This window comes from Pseudorca crassidens, chromosome 15, assembly GCF_039906515.1.
Source record: "Pseudorca crassidens isolate mPseCra1 chromosome 15, mPseCra1.hap1, whole genome shotgun sequence".
Lineage (NCBI taxonomy): Eukaryota > Metazoa > Chordata > Mammalia > Artiodactyla > Delphinidae > Pseudorca > Pseudorca crassidens.
Window position 1 is genome coordinate 66,629,313 of NC_090310.1, and position 23,090 is coordinate 66,652,402.

Below are 23,090 nucleotides of genomic sequence, written 5' to 3' on the forward strand. Positions count from 1 at the left end.
TTCTCCCAGTTTGCAACTCATCTTTTCATTTTCTTTATGGTACCTTTTGAATGAATGGATACTTAATTTTAATGTAAATTTATCAATCTTTTCCTTTATTGTTTATACTTTTTTGTATGTTAAGAAATCCATCCTTCTCCCAAAGTCAAAAAGATATTTTACTATTTACTTGTAAAGCTTTCGAGTTGTCTTCCACATTTAAGTCCTTGATCCCTTGGAATTAATTTGTCTGCATGGAGTGAGATAAGGCTCTATGTTAACTTTTTCTCATTGGACAATAATTTATTAAAATGTTCATCCTTATCCTGTTGATATGCAGTACAGCCCTGACAAATATCAGGTTTCCTACATGTGTTGATCTATTTCTGAGCTTTCTATTCTGTTCATTAGTCTATCCCTAGGCCCAAATCTGACTTTCTTCATTGTTATAACTGTCTAATGAATCTTGATAATTGGAAAGACAAGTTTCCCCAACCTATTCTTCAAGAGTGTCTGGCATAGGCTCTTTGCTTTTCCATAGACTCAGCTTTTCAAGTTCCATGTTGAGGTTTTCATTGGAATTATATTAAATGTGTAGATCAGTTTGGTGGGAAGTTGACATGTTTATGAATAATTCTTTTCTATCCAAGAACATGATTATGTCTCTCCATTTATTTAGGTCTTCTTTAGTGTCTTTCATTTAAATTTTATATTTTCCACATAAAAGTTTTACATATTTTTTGAAGATTTGTTAGATTAGTATTTTAATTTTGGAGGGATGTAAGTGGTACTTTTTGTTACTGTATTTTCTGTTTATTGTTGATGAAATGCTCTTGGCCTTTCTGTTGATCTTATATCTAGAAATCTTGCTGTATTCTTACTTTATTTGTAAATAAGGAATTGCTTTTAACCTTGTACCATTGAGTATGATGTTTACTATAGGTCTGTTGGAGATACGCTTATTCTGGTTAAGAAAATTGTTGAATTTAATGAAATTTAGTGTATCTAGATAATTTTTAATCTGTAATGTGGTAAATTTTATTGATAGTTTTTTCTCCTTTCTTGCCTTCTTTTTGGATTAATCAAGTATTTATTTCCACTTTTTTCATGTTAGCTTATTATTAACAGTTACTCTCAAGATTACAACCTGCATCCCTGACTTTGTAAAGACTAAATTAGTACCTTTACCACTTCACAGATGATGCAAGGACCTTAGATCACTTTTATCCCCCTCCTAACCTGTGTACTATTGCTGTTAAGTATTTCAGTTCTATATATATGTTCTAAATGCCACAAGACATTATTTTTTGTTTTATACAATCAGTATTACCCACATATTTACTCTTTCTGGTACTCTTCTCTCCTTTATTTCTTTGCTTCTAGTTAGGATCATTTTCCTTCTGCCTGAAGAACTCCCTTTAGTATTTATTTTAATGCAGTATTTATCTCAAAATGTATTTTTCCCAATTTTTTTTTTTTTTTTTTTTTTTTTGCGGTACGCGGGCCTCTAACTGTTGTGGCCTCTCCCTGTTGTGGCCTCTCCCGTTGCGGAGCACAGGCTCCGGACGCGCAAGCTCAACGGCCATGGCTCACGGGCCCAGCCGCTCCGCGGCATGTGGGATCTTCCCGGACCGGGGCATGAACCTGTGTCCCCTGCATCGGCAGGCGGACTCTCAACCACTGCGCCACCAGGGAAGCCCTCCCTCTTTTTTTGAACAGTATTTTTTTAAAACTGTCCTCCAGGAGGCAGGCTTTTGTTTGTTATTATTTTTAAATTTTATTTACTCTTATGGCCGCGGCATGCGGGATCTTAGTTCCCTGAACAGGGATCAAACCCGTGTGCCCCCTGCAGTGGAAGTGCGGAGTCTTTAACCACTGGACTGCCAGGGAAGTCCCTGAACAGTATTTTTTCTAAGTATAGAATTATAGGTACGTACTGATCTTCTTTCAACACTTTATAAATATGTCTTTATGTCCTGGTTTCCAGCCTTTCTATTGAAAAGTCAACTGTCAGTCTTCCTGCTGCTTCTTTGAAGAATAATTTGTTTTCTCCCCTTTGTCTGCTTTTAAGATTTTTTTCTCCTGTGTTTGAGTTTTATCCATTTTACTGTGATACCTAGGTATGGTTTTCTTTGTATTTTTCCAACTTGATGCTCACAGGGTTTCTTGAATCTGCAGCCTTAATAACTCTCATCAGTTTCAGAAAAGTCTTGGCCATCATTTCCTCAAATTTCTGCTCCATGTTATTTCTTCTCTACTTGTGGACTCCAATTACACATATTTTATTTTTTTTTTTTTTTTTTTTTTTTTCGGTACGCGGGCCTCTCACTGTTGTGGCCTCTCCCGCTGCGGAGCACAAGCTCCGGACGCACAGGCTCAGCGGCCATGGCTCACGGGCCCAGCTGCTCCACAGCATGTGGGATCTTCCCGGACCGGGGCACGAACCCATGTCCCCTGCATCAGCAGGCGGACTCTCAACCACTGCGCCACCAGGGAAGCCCCAATTACACATATTTTAGACTGCCACATCTTATGCTTCTTCATTCTCTCTTCTGTATTTTCCCTTTTTTTTTCTTCCTCTGGACCTCAGTCTGGATATTTTCTACTGGATTATTTTATAGTTCAGCTGTAACCAATCTATTAAACCTATCTATTGCAGTCTTTTTTTTTTTTTTACATCTTTATTGGAGTATAATTGCTTTACAATGGTATGTTAGTTTCTGCTTTATAACAAAGTGAATCAGCTGTACATATACATATGTTCCCATATCTTTTCCCTCTTGCGTCTCCCTCCCTCCCACCCTCCCTATCCCACCCCTCCAGGTGGTCACAAATCACCGACCGAGCTGATCTCCCTGTGCTATGCAGCTGCTTCCCACTAGCTATCTACCTTACGTTTGGTAGTGTATATATGTCCATGCCTCTCTCTCGCTTTGTCACAGTTTACCTTTCCCCCTCCCCATATCCTCAAGTCCATTCTCTAGTAGGTCTGTGTCTTTATTCCTGTCTTACCCCTAGGTTCTTCATGACTTTTTTTTTTTCTTAAATTCCATGTATATGTGTTAGCATACGATATTTGTCTTTCTCTTTCTGACTTACTTCACTCTGTATGACAGACTCTAGGTCTATCCATCTCATTACAAATAGCTCAATTTCGTTTCTTTTTATGGCTGAGTAATATTCCATTGTATATATGTGCCACATCTTCTTTATCCATTCATCTGATGATGGACACTTAGCTTGTTTCCATCTCCGGGCTATTGTAAATAGAGCTGCAATGAACATTTTGGTACATTACTCTTTTTGAATTATGGTTTTCTCAGGGTATATGCCCAGTAGTGGGATTGCTGGGTCATATGGTAGTTCTATTTGTAGTTTTTTAAGGAACCTCCATACTGTTCTCCATAGTGGCTGTATCAATTCACATTCCCACCAGCAGTGCAAGAGTGTTCCCTTTTCTCCACACCCTCTCCAGCATTTATTGTTTCTAGATTTTTTGATGATGGCCATTCTGACTGGTGTGAGATGGTATCTCATTGTAGTTTTGATTTGCATTTCTCTAATGATTAATGATGTTGAGCATTCTTTCATGTGTTTGTTGGCAGTCTGTATATCTTCTTTGGAGAAATGTCTATTTAGGTCTCCTGCCCATTTTTGGATTGGGTTGTTTGTTTTTTTGTTATTGAGCTGCATGAGCTGCTTGTAAATTTTGGAGATTAATCCTTTGTCAGTTGCTTCATCTGCAAATATTTTCTCCCATTCTGAGGGTTGTCTTTTGGTCTTGTTTATGTTTTCCTTTGCTGTGCAAAAGCTTTGAAGTTTCATTAGGTCCCATTTGTTTATTTTTGTTTTTATTTCCATTTCTCTAGGAGGTGGGTCAAAAAGGATCTTGCTGTGATTCATGTCATAGAGTGTTCTGCCTATGTTTTCCTCTAAGAGTTTGATAGTTTCTGGCCTTACATTTAGGTCTTTAATCCATTTTGAGCTTATTTTTGTGTATGGTGTTAGGGAGTGATCTAATCTCATACTTTTACATGTACCTGTCCAGTTTTCCCAGCACCATTTATTGAAGAGTCTATTGCAGTCTTAATTTCAGTTACTCTATTTTTTAGTTCTAGAATTTCCATTTGATTCTTTTTGATAGATTTCTGGTTCTTTGCTGAAATTCCTCATCATGTCATATATTTTCTGGGACATATTCACAGTCATTTTAAAGCCCTGGTCCTATACCTCTACATCCCTATAGTTCTTTTACTTTTTGCTGATTTTTCTCTTTTGGTGTGCAGTCATTTGGTCCTACCTCGTGGCATGCTTGGTAATTTTTATTCAATGCCAGAAACTGTATACGAAAAGTACAGAGAGAACTTGAAGCTCAGGATGATTTTTTTTCTTCTTTTTTTTGAAGACGATTTTCTATACTTTTTGAGAACGAATTTACTTTTGCTTCTTGCAGACAATTAGAGTAGGGCCAGACCAACTTAATCTAATATGGGGTTGAGCTGGTTCAGAGCTGCAGCCTGGGGTATTTCCAAGCCCTTCCTCCTTGGCAGACACTGAGCTCCAATTTTTGTTTCTCCCCCATCTTAAGACTGCTGGAAGCTTTGCTTAGCCTGATGCACTTTCCCCCAAGTCCTGTCTCCTCTGGTAGCTCCGAATTCCAGTTTTGGTCTCCCTGTCCCCATGGAACTGCCACAAGTTCTGCTTAGCTTCTCAGGCTCTGAACCACCACTTTCTGCTTGGCTTCTTAGCCCCTCAGCCTTGCGCTGCTTATAAACTGGGAGATGCCTTGGGGTAGAAGGTGGTTCAGAATATCAGGCTTGGCTGAATATAGTTTCCGTTCTCACTGACATCTTAGCCTCTCAAATTCTGGTTGCTTTGGTAATTTTTTAATACCCTGAAAGAGATTTTTTTGTTGTTTTTGGTATTTTATTTAGGTTTTATTTTTTTTAATTTTTCTTCATGGGAGGGTTCAGTTTGTCTGATAGTAACTGGTTTTTCATAGTCAGAATCAGAAGTCATTAGAATTTTCTAATGTTGAATCAGTCTTGTATTACCAGAATAAACCCAGCCGAGTTATATTATTTTAGTACACTGTTGTACTTTTGTTAATATCTAATTTAATAATTTTGCCTTTCTTCAAAGGCAGAATTAGTTGGCTGGTAATTTTCCTTTCTCATCCTTGTCCTGTTTTAGTACCAAGGTTATCTAGCTTCATAAAATGAGTTTGGGATGGTTCCTTTATTCATATTCTGAATCATCTCTCTGAATAAATTTCTTTTCTTCCATTCTCTCTGTCCTTTTAGAACTCTGATAGATGTATTTTAAGTCTCCCTCTCTCCTCCATGTCTCTCAGTCACTTTTTTAAAAATAGTCTCATCTTTTTAATACATCTAGTTGCTTCCTTTATTTCTTAAAAAATAAGGTACCTAAATGCAGTCTTATGGTTAGGAATTCTCAGGAGAGACTTTTCCTCTTATTCCCATCCTACTTTTTTTTTTTTAATTATTTTATTTTTGGCTGCATTGAGGTCTTTGTTGCTGTGTGCGGGCTTTGCTCTAATTGCAGCGAGCAGAGGCTAGTCTTCATTGCTGTGCACAGGCTTCTCATGGCTGTGGGTTCTCTTGTTGCAGAGCACAGCCTCTAGGTGCGCAGGTTCCAATAGTTGTGGCACACGGGCTTCAGTAGTTGTGGCTCACGGGCTCTAGAGCACAGGCTCAGTAGTTGTGGCACACGGGCCTAGTTGCTCCGCAGCATGTGGGGTCCTCCCAGACCAGGGATCGAACCCACGTCCCCTGCATTGGCAGGTGGATTCTTAACCACTGCGCCACCAGGGAAGCCCTCCTATCCTACTTTAGACCAAGCCAGGCACATATACCCACTACCTGCTGCGGGTGGGGGGTCATTTTATCCCCAGCAGCTTAGCTATTCATTTAAGACGCCTTGTCTTGTTAATCTAGCAGTGTAAGTGTTTTGTGCCAGGAGCTTTTTCATTCCTGTCCTCCTTGTCCTTATTGGTTTTCATCAGGGTTTATTCTTTGTGCTGTGTCCATTATGGCCCTTGTTTCTGTGATGCCTGATTTTTCTCTTGCACTAGTTCCAGAGCTCATGTTTTATCCCCTTCCATTGTCTTGCATCTCTTTTCAGAGTACCTTTTCTCTGCTTTGAACTACTGTTTAAATATTTGTGGCTAAATGTCACACTCTTCATCTGCTCTCTGGCAACAACTATCTGGTGAATGTGCATCTGCCATTTACTGCTCCTATAACATGTTTAGCTCCTGTGTTGGTTCCTTTTTAATAACTAATAATTTCTGAATGAGGTGGAATTCCTCCTTCATGAGCTGCTGTAAGTAGACCACTGTGTAAGTAGACCACTGAACACTTCATGGTGAACGCTTCTGTTGGATTCTCTTTGCTTTAAGACTTTTATGCTCATAATGAAAGTGCCCTATTCTTGGCATGTCCTATGTTCTCTCAGGCTCCTGAAATTTGCTGTCATTTTCTGTTTATTTACTCTCAGGAAGAATTTGAATGTATAAAACAAGGATTATCTATTCCTGGAAGGTTTTGTAAAACCACACCTGTAAAACTACATAGGCCTGGTTCCTTTTTCTGGGGAAGATTTTTAACTCCTGCTTCAGTTTTTTAAAACAGTTATTGGCCTAATCAGATTTTCTATTTCTTCTTGAGTCTATGATAGTAATTTATGTTTTCCTGAAAATTTTTTCCATTTAAACTTAGTTTTTAAATTTATTGCCATAAAATGTCCTTAGCAACTAGGGGATGGGGCTCACTTTATGTGTCTGGTGTGCATTTTTCACAGTGAGAGTGGGTTAATGTGTAAATAAAATGAAGACTGACTGCCATCACCAAATGATGATTGGTGTCCTAATGCGGGGAGGGGAGGTGGAAGCCATGACCCTGATCCTGTGTTCCACCCCAGCAGACCCTGTGCTCTGCTCAGTCTTTTTCCACCTTCTCTTTCTCAGTCTTAGGGAAAGTCCTCAGTGCTGTGGGCAGTGCCCAGCTACTGATGTCACAGAAATTCCAGCAGTTCCGGGGCCTCTGTGAGCAAAACTTGGTGAGTGTGATTCTTCTTCCTCCACAGTGGGTCTTCCAGCCAGATCCCCCAGCTGGATTAGCCTCTAAGCCTCTGTGACCGCCTCTCTAACATGGAGAAGGTGCTGCTTCCTCATGGCATTGGAAAGATGACAGTGGTGTGTGTCAGTGCCTAGCACAGGAAAAGGGCCAGGAATGGTCCTTTCAGAGCTCTACTACCTTCTGAAATAGAAAAGTGAACTCTATGTAAAAACAGCCACATGAAAGTTAAAAATCAGTTGGCACTGATTTATTTGTATACAACATACTCTATATCTAAGAAGACAGTCAAGGTAAGAACTAAAGAAATCACCACCATGACACTTGGTGGGTTTCCCTCTCCTTCACCCTTGCCGCTAGGCAGCAGCTTTTCCTGTGGAGCCTCTTTCCATCTGGCAGGGGTGGTGTAACACCCAGGGGTGGAGGACAGTGGCGAGTGTTTGTCTCTAGGACCGGTAGGGGTTTGGGTGTTCACTGGGGAAGTCCTGATAAGGAATGTGCTGTCAGAGAACAGAATGATGGGCTAGAAAGCACACGGATTCTGGAATCACACCCACCTGGAAGTGATCCTGCCTCCTCCCTGTAGCCCTTCAGTGGTGGCGAAGGCCTCAGTCCCCATGTGTGTGCAGGACCCACTCTCATGATAGGACTGTCTCTCTCTCCCAAAGCTCTCCACCATCAGGGCCAGCAGTAATCAGGAACTGGGTTCATTCGCTCATACAGATACTGACCCGACCCTGGGAACAGGAGAGTAAGACCAGGCCTCAAGGGAAGCCAACCAGGGCTGGCAGAGCTAGGAGACAGTACTTGGGATGGGGTGCAGGACAAGCCTCTGCCCTGCTTGCCCCACTGATCCCCGTCTGTCCCACAGAACCCTGATGCCAACCCACGTCCAACAGCCCAGGACCTGGCAGGGTTCTGGGACCTGCTGCAGCTGTCCATCGAGGACATCAGCATGAAGTTTGATGAACTCTACCACCTCAAGGCCAACAGCTGGCAGCTGGTGGAGACCCCCGAGAAGAGGAAGGTGAGCATGGAGCAGTGCGGAGGGGAAGTCCAGGGACAAATTCCTGGTCGGCAATAACGCTGGCCACATCGGTCAGTGCTGCTTGGCTCCCTTCTCTGTGTGTCGTCTTTGAGCTGGGGGCTCACGTCCATCAGTGTGCGGGGTCCATGCTCGGCGCTCGTCCAGCATGCCACTCGCTCTGTGTAGTTGAGGCTGCCCCCCCGAAGCATGCCTTCCTGCCCTGCATGTTCAGAAAGTGGGAGACACATGCCCACAGCCCAGAGCACTAGCGTAGACACAGCCGTTGGAACCCTGGAGGTAGAAAAATGGTCCTTCTCCTAGGACCACGCTGCCAGGAGTACAGGGGTCTGGACCCGATTCTGCCTCCTGGGCCAGCCTCTTCCCTGAGGCTCAGGCTTCCATCTGTAAAACAGTGGCACCCAATGACCCCTTTGGTTATTGGTTACTGGACTGTGGCCCTTGTGAGTTCTGATCCCCTAGAATAGCATGTGAAATGTGACCTGGGAGTCGGAGGCCCTGAATTTAAATCCCATCTCTGGCTATATGATTCCTGCGTGAATTTCAGGCTCTCAGTGGTTCAGAGCAGGGGTGGGAAGAGGTGATCTGTCTGTCCCTTCCTACTAGAACATTCTAGGATTGTAAGCTTGCTTTTTGCTCCTATGCCTTGTGCTATTCCCACCATCATCGCTTCTTGTGGCTTCCTGATTCCAAATGTGTGTTGCTTGTGCCCGATGCGGGGAAGCTGGGGTGGAGGCTCCAGCTGCCAGCATACGGTGGGTGGTAGCACCACACAAAAGGTGGCACCTTTATTTTATTTTCCTTCTCTCCTCACTGTCTCACTAAAGGAAGAGAAGAAACTACCCCCTCCGGTCCCAAAGAAGCCAGCCAAATCCAAGCCGGCAGTGAGCCGCGACAAGGCCTCTGACGCTGGGGACAAGCAGCGTCAGGAGGCCCGCAAGAGGCTCCTGGCGGCCAAGCGGGCAGCTTCTGTGCGGCAGAACTCAGCCACGGAGAGCGCGGACAGCATCGAGATTTATGTCCCTGAGGCCCAGACCCGGCTCTGAGACCAGGAAGCAGGAAGCAAACAATTTTAAGTCATTAAAAAAAGAAACCTACAAACTAAATGCGAAAGGAACAAAATTTTCTCAACCTTTAGTGTGGTTATTCTGTCTAGAGACCCTGAGCCAACTTTCAAATTGACGCATACAAGGGCTCACAATTTGGCTTTCTTGGGTCCCTCCCAGCTTTAGGTTATGAAGACTTCACACAAAAAAATCAACAGAAACACAAAACTATAAAACTTTTTTTTCCTCTTGCTGGCCGTGGTGGACTAGATAGATGGACTTCGGCAACGCCCTGGCCCAGCCTCCAGACTACAGTCTTTTTACTTGCTCTATCTAATGAGAACTTAAACTAGCTTGTTTACAAGATGACGACAGCCCAAGGGCAGCCTTGGGCACCTGCCATGTCCTTCCTCCTTTTCCTGGCTACCCCAGCTCTGACCTTGGAGTTTTCATTCTTATGTTTTTCTCTTTTCCCTTAAGAGCTCACACAGGGGTCACCATCCTGACTATCGGCTTTCTGGTTCTCAGCCCTTTTTGTGGGTGAGCCCAGAGGACAGAGAGATGGACACGCGTCCCCTCCCCCACCGAGTGCTCACACACATGCACGCGCGCGCACACACACGCAAATACAGGTTCCTCTCAGCAGAAGCAGCCCTCCCACTGTGATCTGCCAGCCCTAGGCAGCGTCAGGTGGGTGACTCGCCTCTCTGAGACCATGAGGAGGGCTGAAGTCTTTGGGGGGGTGGGGGTGGGAATGAGATAAAAACCACAGCTTACCACACTCCAGACTCCCGCCTTTTTCTTCTCTCCAGCCCCTTCTTCCTTCAGCAAAATGTATGACCTAGAGTGACTTGCAGGGGCCACTCAAGAGAGGGACCCCATTTTCCAGGGGTCACGTGTCCCTGGCCGAGCCTGTGTACAGTACCCGAGGGGCGGGCGGCTGTGTCTGTATGTATGTGTACATATGCACATAGACCTTAGAGTGTATATTTAACAAACGCCCCTCTGCTCACCCATGCCCACCAGCGCCACCGCTGGCTCTCGGGGGCACCTGGCAGGAGGCGGGTGTGTGAATAGCATATATTTTTACATGTACTATATCTAGGTGTGTGTACAAGTGTGTGTAAAAATATATACCTTGTGTGTAAGCAGCTCCCCCTTTTTTTGTCTCTCACCTGCCCCCCGCTCCCCGGCCATGGGCCCATCTGCCTGGCCTCTGAGTTTTCTATTTTTTTACCCCGGTCATCCTTCTCTCTCCCCTGCCCCCCAGCCCCACTCCCAGGGTGTCATGAGCCCTGAGCTGCGATGGCCCAGGCCTGCAGGGTGAGGTGGGGGGCAGGGAGGGCGAGGGCGAGGCCAGGCCTGCAGCAAGCTCCGAGCACGACGGCTGCGGCACTGGAGACGCCCTCGTGTCCAGCACCTGCCACAGGGGCCTGCTCTAGGGCCCATTCCAGCTTGGCCGCCGTCTGTGACCTTGGGCAAGTCACTTGACCTCTGTGTGCCTCAACTTCCTCCTCTGTAAAATGGGGACAGTCCCCGCCCCTCCCTACCTCACAGGCATGTTGTGAGAATAAATGAGGTAACGTGCACCACGGGCTCATGGTGTTATTGCAGCGGGGCGGGCCAGGCTGGGATGAGGCGGGTGGAGCAGACGCCCCAGGAGACAGCCAGACCCCTTCCAAGTGGCAGCTCCTTGGAGACAGGCTGCCGAGTGCAAACTGTAACGCCAGCGCTCTCATGCACCAGCTCTGTGACCCCCAGCAAGAAAACTAAGCTCTCGGTTCCCTTCCCGAAAGATGAGTGTGTAACATCCGCCTGACCAGCTTCCTCCAGAGAAATAAATGCTTCATCGTCGCTATGTGGGAGCTGAGATGGGCTGCTCACGCTGACAACTCGCGCCCCCTCCGTAGACCCCGACTCTGCGTGCGCTTCACCCAGGACGGGGCACTCGGTACCCCAGCCGCTGCCTGCACCCTGACAGTTACACGCACTGGATGCACTTCCTGAGCACCTACCCTGCTCATAGAGCTCACGCCCCGGTGGGGGAGACACGGAACATGCCATAGGTGAGTTCCAGTCTACAGCAGATGGTAGAAAAGGAGGTGCAGCACAGTGAGGCTGTGGGAACCCATGACAGCTCCGCCAAACCCAGGTCAAGGCTGAAGGACAGTGGGTATTAGCCGGCTTTGGGAGATGGGGATGGGGTGCAGGGGAGAGCAGGCGGAACAGCAGGTGCCCATGTCTGGTGGTAAGAACATGTGTTTCAGAAAGTTCTCGGGCCCGGCCGAGCTGCAGGCACCTGGTCTCCTCCCTTGGCACAACGCAGCGGAGGTGCTGGTGACCTCAAGCCCAGGGGAACTACCTTCCCAGGAACTTTGTTCGGGCTGCCCTGCCTTCCCCAGAGGGGCCGCTCGTGAGCTTCTCTGAAGCCTGTGGGCCAGACCCCCTGCGCTAGGAGTGCTGTGCCCTCATGTCTAGATCCTGGTAGTGGTGGCTGAGCGCCCAGTGGCCATGGATGGCTCAGATTAACTCCTGGGGCTGGACCTACCCCCTGCCCTGAGACACGGCTGAGGGTGACTCAAAGGTAAGTGGACGGGTTTCAGGTTGCCTGGGCACTGAGCCAGATACTCAGGGGTGTGAGTGAACACAGAGGCATCACGCTGGACTTGACCGGCGAGCAGCCCAGCTCCACTCCTGACGGGCCTCGGGGAACTGGGTGGACCCTTTTACCCCTTCAGAGCCTGAGTGTTTCTGCGGCAGCAGGGGAGGGGCCTTGAGGGTTAGATCAGGGTCTCAGGGAGGGTCCTGCACTCCCTGTATCATAGTACCTGGGCCCCCTCTCCCAGCCCTGCTGGTGCAGCAGAGGAGAGGCCCACCCTCCCGAAGTTGAAAGAATAGTTTAATGTCCTTCACCCAGAATCACCAACTGTCAAGATTTTGCCATATTTGCATTGTTCCTGTCAGGGACATACACAAACATCCCCCTCACCTTGAGCCATTTAAAAATAAGCTGCACATACCATGCTGCTTCACCCCCAAATACACCAGGCGACACCTAAGAATAAGGACATTCCTACGTGAGCACAATACCACTATTCCTCTAATTTAACACACGAGTGACCCTCGAGCACCTCCCTTACCCAGGAGGGCACTTAGTGCCCAGACATCAATACCAGCTAAAGCAGGGCCACACTCCAAGTGCCGGAGGAATGTCCTCCATGGCTTTTACTTTGTATCCATCCAGGATCCAGTGAAGGATCATTCGCTGCTTTCAGTTATCAAGTCTCTTTAGTCTCCTTGAATCAGAAGCAGTTTCCCCACTTTTTTTTTTTCATGACATTGACATTTTTTAAGTATCCAAGCATCTTAGAGAATGTTACCTAATTTGGATTTCTATTTTCTCATGACTCAGATTAAACAGTCTGAACAAGAAGATGGCTTAGATGATGTCCCACCTCCTGTACTCTGTTCTATCAGGGAGGCATTTGTCATTTCAGGGAAAGGCCGACAGCAGCTTCCTAGAGAAGCTGGGAGTGAGTCCTCGGTTTCTGCATTTCCAAAGCACAATCCTTGAGGGAACAGGGCCAAACAGAGACAGAAAGCACCCTCCTGAAGGGTGCTGGGGAAGAGGACAGGGAGCAGAGAGGGAGACTGTTCACCGTCCCTGGGTCCCTGAGAACCACCCAGAGGCTGCAGGTCAGAGAGCAGGGAGGCCCAGGTTCCCCTGTAAACCTCCTGCTCCCCAAAAGTTGGTGGGTCCCCAAGCCTTTCGGAGTCCCCACCCCATAGCCTGAGAGCAGAGAAAGAAGGCTTAGCCGTAGCCAGGAGCAGCACAGGGCTCAGGGGCCTTGTGGCCAGGCCAGCAGGACAAAGCCATTGTCCCCAGTGGCCTGAGATCCAGAGACCATGAGGACCCCCAGACCAACTGAGATGAAGTTCCTACCACCAGCACTGGAATGGGGTTTATAAAAGAAACTTAAAATGAAATTGTATCAGGACTTCTCTGGTGGTCCAGTGGGTAAGACTGCGCTCCCAATGCAGGGGACCCAGGTTCGATCCCTGGTTGGGGAACTAGGTGCCGCACGTGTGCCGCAACTAAGAGTCCACATGTCGCAGCTAAGAAGTCTGCATGCCGCAACTGAGAGATGCCATGCCGCATCTAAGACCTGGCACTAAATAAATAAATAAATAAAATCTAAACAAAAAAATGAAGTTGTATCTCCTACTGATATGAATCTGGCTCATCTGAAAAATCAATGTGATCCGCACTGCCTCTTCCTTATGGCAGCCAGAGGGACTCCTCGAAAATCCCCCTCTGCTCAGGACCCTTTGAAGCCTTCCCAGTACCAGCAAGAGAAAATCCGGCCTCCTCACCTTGGCCTTGGAGGCCTACGTCCACATTTCTAGGTACATCTCCCATGGGAGCCCATCCCCTGCTCTCTGCCTTCCAGCCTCACCTCAGACCTTGCACAGGGAGCCATGGCTCCCCCACCAATGCATCTATTCTTGCCTCAGCTCTCAGGCCAGCTAGCATTTCTGCAGTGAAAGCTTCCCAAAGCACCTCAGCCAGGCCAGGTTGGTGCAAACCCCCTGCTCTAACTCTTGGAGCTGGACAGTCACTTCACTTACCTTGCTTTGTTGCTGTCACTGATGCTTAGATCTGTAAGATTACTTATGAATATCTGTCTCCACCAGGAAACGATGGGCTCCCTGAGGGCAGGAATAGTTTTTTTCACTAGTCTCAGTGCCTAGCACAGAGGAGAGCCTCAAGAACTGTTTTCTAAATGAATGACCTTGTTGCGGGGAGTAGAGGTGGGACTTCACAGAGAAGATAATATTTGAGCTGGGCTTTGAAGGATGAGCAGGAGTTCCCCAAGCTGTGGCAGTGAAGGGCACAGCAAGCAGTAAGACTCTGCTGCTGCTCAGGGAAGGGGTGGTGCTGGACAAGCCTTGAATGCCAGGTTAAGTAGTAAGGGCTTTTACCAGCTTTGAACAGAGCAAGGACACTTCCTTCCACAGAACCCAGCTTCCCATGAGACAGGAGCCCCCAGTCCCAGCCTCCATGGAGCCATGGCACTCTGGTGACCCAGTCAGCACCAGGGTTTGTCTCTAAAACATGTCAGCGGACCCCAGGCCTGGTGAAGCCCTGTGACCAACAGGGGACATGGGCCCTTGGAGACCCTCAACTGCTAATGGCTTTAACCTTCTACAGACTGACAACTCCTACACCTAAATCTACAACCTGTACCTTTCCTTGAACTTTGCACATCCCACTCACCACCTCCACTTAGACATCTAACAGGTAATCTCAAAGTTAACACGTCCACCAACCGGTAAAAGGAAGTGAGAATGGCTAGAAAAATCACCATTTGACAAGCATCATAGTAACAACTGGATCATCAGTGCATGTTAAAAGCCATGGGTAAAAGTTTGATGAGGAACAGAATATTTAGTCTCAAAGGAGCACCCCACAAATTACCTATTAATGAACATATTAATTACAAAAGGGAAAAACAGTAATTTTCTGATGAATAAATCTGGCAGACACTAGATGGCCAAAGTTAATTTCTTCCCATCACTGGTAGTAATAACATCATACGTGTTTCCTGATAAGATGCACTGGGAAGAATACAGCATCACTTCTGTGATATTCCTGTCAAAAGTCCATAGTCTGAAGCTAATCATGAGGGAGCACCAAGAAACTGGCTGGGACTCTCCAAAAACGTCAGTGCATGAAAGACATAGAAAAGCTAAAGGACAGTTCTAAGGGCCAGAGATTAAAGACATTTCAATAGATGCAGAATAAACATTTGATAAAACCCAGCACCCTTTCATGATAAAAACGCTCAACAAATTAGAACATCCTCCAGCTGATAATGGACATCCAAAAAAAAAAAAATCCACAGCTAACGTGTTTAATGGTGAAAGACTGAAAGCTTTCCCTTCAAGATAAGGAACAAGACGAAGAGGTTCACTCTTGCCACTTCTACTCAATATTGTACGGTAGGTTCCAGCCAGGGCCTTTAGGCAAGAATGAATAAATGAATGAATGGATGGCATCTAAATTGGAAAGAAAGAAGTTAAACTACCTCTATTTGCAGATAACATGATCTTTCATATAGAAAACCCTAAGGTATCCACAAAAAAATTATCAGAGTTAATAAATTAGTTCAGCAGTGTTCCTGGAAGCAAGATCAATATACAAAAACCAATCGTGGGCTTCCCTGATGGCACAGTGGTTGAGAGTCCGCCTGCCGATGCAGGGGACACGGGTTCGTGCCCCGGTCCGGGAGGATCCCACATGCCGCAGAGCAGCTGGGCCCATGAGCCATGGCCGCTGAGCCTGCACGTCCAGAGCCTGTGCTCCGCAATGGGAGAGGCCAAAACAGTGAGAGGCCCGCGTACCGCAAAAAAAAAAAAAAAAAAAAAACCATCGTATCTCTACTGTGATATAATAAATAATAAATATTTGGTCTTCGTCCCTAGCTCCTGGTACACAGCTCCTGAAACCCTTGGACTCTCTGGAGTGATGAGAATCTTTTGTATGCTAATGGCAGGACTGGTGGCTGGGGGGCCCCTAGATAGCTTCAGGATAGGGGCTGTTGCTAGAAAGACAAAGGCATGGTTAGAGGGTTAGAAATTTCAGCCTCATTCCCCAACTTCCAGGGAGGGAAGAGGGGCTGGAGATTAAGTCAGTCATAATGGCCAAAGATTTAATCATGCCTCTGTAATGAAACCTCCGTAAAAACCCCGACACAACAGAGTTTGGAGTGCTTCCAGGCTGGTGAGCACGTCAAGGTGCTGAGAAAATGGCAGCCCCGGAGAGGGCATGGAAGCGCCCCCTTTCCCCTGCCCCCACTTTATCCTGTGCATCTCTTCCACTTGGCTGTTCCTGAGTTGTATCCTTTATAGTAAACTGATAATAGTAATTAAACTGCTTTCCTGAGTTCTATGAGCAGTTCAAAGAAATTATTTATCCTGGTGTTGCAGGAAGGGGGACCCCTTCAAGGGCCCGAGAGTGGGCTCTTGTCTAACACTCAGAGATGAACTGTCCAAGGAGACACACGTGCTGACAAAGCAAAAGAATTTATCGGGAAGGGGCGCCCAGGCAGAGAGCGGTAGGGTAAGGGAACCCAGGAGAAGTGCTCTGCCACATGGCTCAAAGTCTCAGGGTTTATGGTAATGGGATTAGTTTCCGGGTTGTCTCTGGCCAATCATCTTGCTTGGCCCATAGTCTCACTCGGGATCCTTCCCGGTGGCATGCTCATCTCTCAGCCAAGATGGATTCCAGTCCTTATCGGGACTTCCTGTTGTGAGACAACTCAGGCAAGTGAGCCTGGCTAAGGCTGGTGGTTTTGGCCAACAGTTCCCTAACACTGGCGGGGAGGGATGTGTAGTAATCCGCAATTTGTAGTCAAGTTGGACAAAAGTGTGGGTAACCTGGGTCTGATGTGAGGGAAATCTTGTGGGACTGAGCCCTTAAACCTGTGGAGTCTGACACTAACTCCAGGTAATTAGGGTTAGAATTGAACCGAATAGTAGGACATCCAATTGGTGTCCAGAGAGTTGGAGAATTGACTGGTGTGAGGAAAATACCCACATATTTGGTGTCAGAAGTATCGTGAGTAAAAACAGTTCAACTACCAGTGAACACACTGAAAATGAGTTTAAGAAAACAATTCCATTTACAATAGCATCAAAAAGATCAAAACACTTAGGAATACATTTAACAAAAGAAGCACAAGACTTGTAAACTGAAAACTACAAAACATCATTAAGAGAAATTTTAAAAGATCTAAGTAAAAGGAAAGGCACTTCATGTTCACGGATCAGAAGACTTAATGTTGTTAAGACGGCAATACTCCCCCAAATTAACCTACAGGGTCAGCACAATCTCTATCAAAATCCCAGCTGCCTTTTCTGTAGAAATTGACAAGCTGATCTTAACTGATATGGAAATGCAAGAGACTCTGAATAGCCAAGCAATAGTGAAAAAGAAGAACAAAGTTGGATGAAACACTTCCTGATTACAAAACTAAAGTAATCAAGATTGTGTGGTACTGCCATAAGGGTAGACATGTATATCAGTGAAGTAGAATTGAGAGTCCAGAAATAACCCAAACATTTATGGACAACTGATTTTCAACAAGAGAGCCAAGAAAATTCAATGGAGAAAGAATAGTCTTTTCAGCAAATGGTGCTGCGACAACTGGATATCCACATGCAAAAGAAGGAAGTTAGACCCTTACCTCACTCCATATACAAAATTAACTTAAAGTGAATTAGAGACCTAAATTGAAGAGCTAAAACTACAAAACTCGTAGGATAAAACATAGGTATAAATATTTACAACCTTGGATTGGGCAATGGTTTCATGGATATGATAAAAAAAGGCACAAGAAACCAAAAAAAATAAACTTCATCGAAGTTAAAAACATTTATGCATCTTTAAACAAACCAAAAAATGAAAAGATAACCCACGGAATGGGAGAGAAGATTTGAAAATCATATACCTGGTAAGGGTGTAATAGCTAGACTATACAAAGCATCTTTGCAACCCAACAACAAAAAAAGAAATTTTAAAATGGGCAAAATATCTGAAAATCATTTCTTCAAAGAAGATATACAAATGTCCAATCAGCATGTGAAGAGGTGTTCAAGATAACAAGTCTTTAGGGAAATGTTAATCAAAACCACAATGAGATACCACTTCACACCCAATAGGATGACTAGAAGACTAGTGTTAGTGAGGATGTGGAGAAACTGGAACCCTCACATTTTTGGTGGTAATATAAAACAATGCAGCACTGAAGAAAACAGTTTGGAAGTCCCTCAAAAGTTTAAACATAGAGTTAACAGATGACCCAGCAATTCCACTCTTAGATATATATCCAAAAAAGTGAATATATACATCCACACATAAACTTATACACCAATATTCATAGTAGCATTATTTATAATAGCCAAAAAGTGGGAACAACCCAAATATCAATCAACTGATAAATACGTAAACAAAATGTGGTATAGCAATAGAATGGAATACTATTCAGCAATGAAAAGAATGAAGTACTGATACATGTTGTAACGTAGATGGACCTTGAAAACATTATGCTAAGTGAAAGAAGACAGTCACAAAAGGCCACATATTATATGATTCCACTTACATTAAATTTCCAGAGTAAACAAATCCGGAGACAGAAGGTAGATTAGTGTTTGCCAGGGGATGAGGGGAAGGGGAAGTGGGGAGTGACTGCTAATGAGTATGTTGATTCTTGGGGGATGATAAAATGTTCTGGAATTACATGGTGGTGATGGTTGTATAACTCTGTGAGTATTCTAAAACCACTGAATTGTACACTTGAAAAGGGTGAATTTTATGGTATATAAAAATCATATAAATTTTTAAAATTATTTTAAACAGAGAAGTCCACAGCATGGAAGAAAATTTTTGCAAATCATATTATCTGATAAGGGATTAATATCCAGAATATATTAAAAAACTCTTACAACTCAACAACAAAAAAACAACCTTATTTTTTTCTGCGGGGGGCTCATGTCATGTAGCATGCGGGATCCTAGTTCCCTGACCAGGGATCGAATCCGTGCCCCCTGCAGTGGAAGCATGGAGTCTTAACCACTGGACCACCAGGGAAGTCCAACAACCTGATTTTTTAAATGGGCAAAGAATTTGAATAGACATTTCTCCAAAGAAGATACACAAATGGTCAATAAGCACATGAAAAGATACTTAATGTTAGTTATTATGGAAATACAAATCAAAACCACAATGAGATATCACTTCACACCCATTAGGATGACTATTATTAAAAAGAAAGAAAGGAAGGAAGGAAGGAAGGAAAGAAGGATGGAAGGAAGGAAGGGAGGAAGGAAGAAAGAAGAACAGAAAATAACAAGTGTTGGCGAGGATTTAGAGAAATTACAACCCTTGCGCACTGTTGGTGGGAATGTAAAATGGTACAGCTTCTGTGGAAAACGGTATGGCGGTTCCTCAAAAAAATTAAAAACAGAATTACCATATAATCCTGCAATTTTGCTTCTGGATATATACCCCCAAAGAATAAAAAGCAGGGACGTGAAAAGATATTTGTACTACACCCATGTTAATAGCAGCATTATTCACAACAGCCAAAAGATGGAAAGAACCACATGTCTGGTGACAGATGAATGGATAAGCAACATGTGGTCTCTCCACACAATGGAATATTATTTAGCCTTAAGAAGGAAAACAATTCTGACATATGCTAAAAAATGGATGAACCTTGAAGAAATTATGCTAAGTGAAATAAATTGGTCACAAAAGGACAAATACTGTTTGATTCCACTTATATGAGGGACCCAGAGTAGTCAAATTCATAGAGACAGAAAGTAGAATGATGGTTACCTAGCAGCTCAGGGAAAAGAATAGGGAGTTACTATTTAATGGCTACAGAATTTATCAATAGTTCTGGAGATGGATGGTAGTGGTAGTTGTACAACAATGTGAATGTACTTAATGCCACTGAACTGTACACTTAAAATTGGTTAAAATGATAAATTTTGTTATTTTACCATACACACACACACACACACAGAGAAGGAGATCAAAGAAATATGATAACCTTGGATTGGCTACTGGACCAGAAAGAAATTTTTTATAAAGGACATTATTGGGATAATTGGTAAAACCTGAATATGGATTGTAAATTAGATAATAGTATTAAATCGGGACTTCCCTGGTGGCACAGTGGATAAGAAGCCGCCTGCCAATGCAGGGGACACGGGTTCGAGCCCTGGTCTGGGAGGATCCCACATGCCACAGAGCAACTAAGCCCGTGTGCCACAACTACTGAGCCCGTGTGCTACAGCTACTAAGCCCACATGCTTATAGCCCATGCTCCACAACAAGAGAAGCCACCGCGGTGAGAAGTCCACGCACTGCAAGGAAGAGTAGCCCCTGCTCACCACAACTAGAGAAAGCCTGCGCAGCAATGAAGACCCAATGCAGCCAAAAAAAAAAAAATTAAATCTTTAAAAAAAAATAGTATTAGGGCTTCCCTGGTGGCGCAGTGGTTGAGAGTCCACCTGCCGATGCAGGGGACACGGGTTCGTGCCCCGGTCCGGGAAGATCCCACATGCCAACGGAACGGCTAGGCCCGTGAGCCATGGCCGCTGAGCCTGCACGTCCAGAGCCTGTGCTCCGCAATGGGAGAGGCCACAACAGTGAGAGGCCCGCGTACCGCAAAGAAAAAAAAAAAATTGTGAATCACTATATTGTACACCTGTAACTTATAATACTGTACATCAACTATATTTCAATAAAAAATTTTTTCCTGATTTTAATCACTGTAATATGGATATGTAATATAATCTCCTTTTTGGGAGATACTCACTGAAGTATTTTGGGGTAAAAGGGCTTGATGTGTGCAACTTACTCTCAAATGGTTGGGGAGGAGGATACACACACACGGAAGACAGTATAATAAAGCCAAATGTTAACAATTAGAGAACCTGGGTGAAGGTATATAGGAGCTCTTTGTACAGTTCTTATAACTTTACTGTAAGTTTGAAACTATTTCAAAGTAAAGTTTTTTAAATTTAATATGTCCAAAACAGAACTTCTGATCTCTCACCAAACCTGCTCCTTCCATAAGAGAAAATGTCAGCTCTTTCTTTCCAGCTGCTCAGACCAGAACCCTGGGAGTCTTCAAGTCTTCCTTGACTCTCACACACATACCAATCTATGCGAAAATCCTATTGGATGCAACTTCAAAATATGTCCAGATGGGAATTCCCTGGTGATCCAGTGGTTAAGACTCCACGCTTTCACTGCCGAGGGCCCAGGTTTGATCCCTGGTCGGGGAAGTAAGATCCTACAAGCTGCACTGCATGGCCACCCTCCCTCCCGAGCCAAAAAAAATATGTCCAGAATCCCATCACTTCTCCCACTGCCACCACACTAGTCTGGACACCTCATCCTGTTGAATAGCTCCTCACTGGTCTCCCTGCTTCCCCCTCCCCAACCCCAAAGGGGATTCAGTTAGAACATAAGCCAGATCACGCCACCCTTCTGCTCAGAACTCTCTGATGTCTTACAGCGGCCTACGAGTGTAAGCAGGTAAGTTAAGGGGTCCCTGGAGAAAGAGAACCAGGAATGGCTTTCTTGACATAAGAGAAGTCATTTTGGCCTAAGTCATTCTGTGATCTAAGCCTGACCACAATGCTTGCCCTTGAACAGGTCTCAGTAATTAATGATCTTAAGAGAACAAAGGAATGCAGGAACAGAGAAAAGGCAGTCAGACAACAGTGCACTGATAGAGCAGAGTCCTAGTTCCTCCTCAAGGGATAGGCATGATAACTTGTCTTTGCGCTCTGCAGGGACTAAGACCCCCCACCCCAGGTGGAGGACGGAATGATAATGCTGACCCTCCTGACTTCAGCTAAAGCTTGGACCTTGGCCCCATTTCCATGCGGATTTCTGCTCTGCTCAAGCCCCTTCATGAATATGCATGTACCCTTAGCTTAAAACTTCCCCCGTTTTGCTGTTCAGGGAAACACTGCTTTGGGAAAGGTCACCAGTAAGATTCTCCTTACTGGCTGTGAGTAATAATAAATCCTTCCTTCTCCAGATCTTTGGCGTGTTAGTGTCTATTGGCTTGACACCCACCAAGAGGCAAATCCAGTTTTGGGGTAACACAAGGATCCCCGGGCTATGTCCCTAGTGCTTCTCAGACCTCCTCTGCCACCCCCCTCCCCTCAGTCACACTGACCTCCCGCTGCTCCTTGACCGTGACCTGGCCAAGCTCCCCCTACAGGGCTTCTGCCTCAGAGCCTCTCTGGGCTGGCTCACTCCCTCACATCCTTCAGCGCTGCCCAGATGTCCCTTCCTGGGAGGCAGCCCCACCTCCTGTTACTCTCTCTCCCCTCACCTAGTTTTATTCTCCCTCAAGGCATTTACTTCTACCCTCCAAGCCAAGGAGCCACTTGTTCATGGTACTTCCCTCCACAAGAACAAATGCTTCCTGAGTGCAATTACTTGAGTACTTACCCCAGCACCCAAGCACAGTGCCTGGCAGGTAGCAAGTGTCAGTTAATATTTACAGACTAAGTAACTGGGCGTTGAAAAGTTCCCTTGGGAATGTCCGTGTTGGATCAAAGGGGGGAGAGAGCAGGACGGGAGTCCAGGTAGGGGCTGATGGGTAAAGTGTTGCTTCACGGGTCAAACTGATGGACCTGATGCCCGATGGCAGAGGGGATGGGTCTGTCCTTCCAGACTCCATCCTCCAACTCAGGCCAACAAGAGGGGGAGAGGGGGTGCAGCCCCTTTGGCAAGGATGCTCCGGGGGTCCGCTCGCCCCTGCTCCTCTCGCTGGCTCCCCAGGGTCTACGTGGGTCTTTCTGGCCACTCTTTCACTGAATTCTCACCACCACACTCCCATTTTACAGGTGAGGGAACTGAGGGCACCTGAGAGAAGAATGACTTGGCTGAGGTGGGCTGTCCCCAGTACGGTCCTACCCAACTTTCATGTGCGCCCCACACCCCAGGAGGCTGACTGCTGGCTCTGTATGAGGATAGTGGGTTCTCTCTGACACGCCTCTTCTCTGGGACTGGAAAAAAGCCATACTTGGCCTGGTGGAAGGAGGCCCTCCCCCGGGAATGGGCCGGGCAGCGCGCCTTTGGGGGAAAGATGGGGGTAGGGTCTGAGGACTAGAGGCCCCTGCATGTTCTGCCGGCCTCGCAGGAGACGAAGGGCCGGCCCATATAAACCCCCTTCCCCGGGCAGTCCAGGCCCCCTACTCACCCCCGTCACCTCCCCGGTCCACGATGGGGAAGGCCCTGGCAGCCTGGGGGTTCACCCGGGAACACCCCGCCTCCCGGGGCCGTGGGTCGAGGCCAAATAAGGCCGGGCTGCCGCGGCCCCGCCC

At 45.8% G+C, this 23,090-nt stretch overlaps 1 protein-coding gene across 11 annotated transcripts in view; it reads left to right on the top strand.

The window, feature by feature from the left end:
* DLGAP4 (DLG associated protein 4) overlaps nt 1-10,756 on the top strand; it is a 202,486-nt gene extending 191,730 nt beyond the window's left edge. For 8 of the 11 annotated variants that reach the window (XM_067708033.1, XM_067708035.1, XM_067708031.1 and 5 more), the window contains 3 exons: nt 6,968-7,059; nt 7,948-8,103; nt 8,949-10,756. In XM_067708033.1, coding sequence (XP_067564134.1) covers nt 6,968-7,059; nt 7,948-8,103; nt 8,949-9,167 — 467 coding nt within the window. In that variant the 3' untranslated portion in view covers nt 9,168-10,756. Of the gene's footprint in view, nt 1-6,967; nt 7,060-7,947; nt 8,175-8,948 lie in introns of those variants that run through there. The other 3 variants (XR_010935248.1, XR_010935249.1, XM_067708037.1) reach the window with 2 other exon arrangements.
* Nucleotides 10,757-23,090: the final 12,334 nt, after the last annotated feature.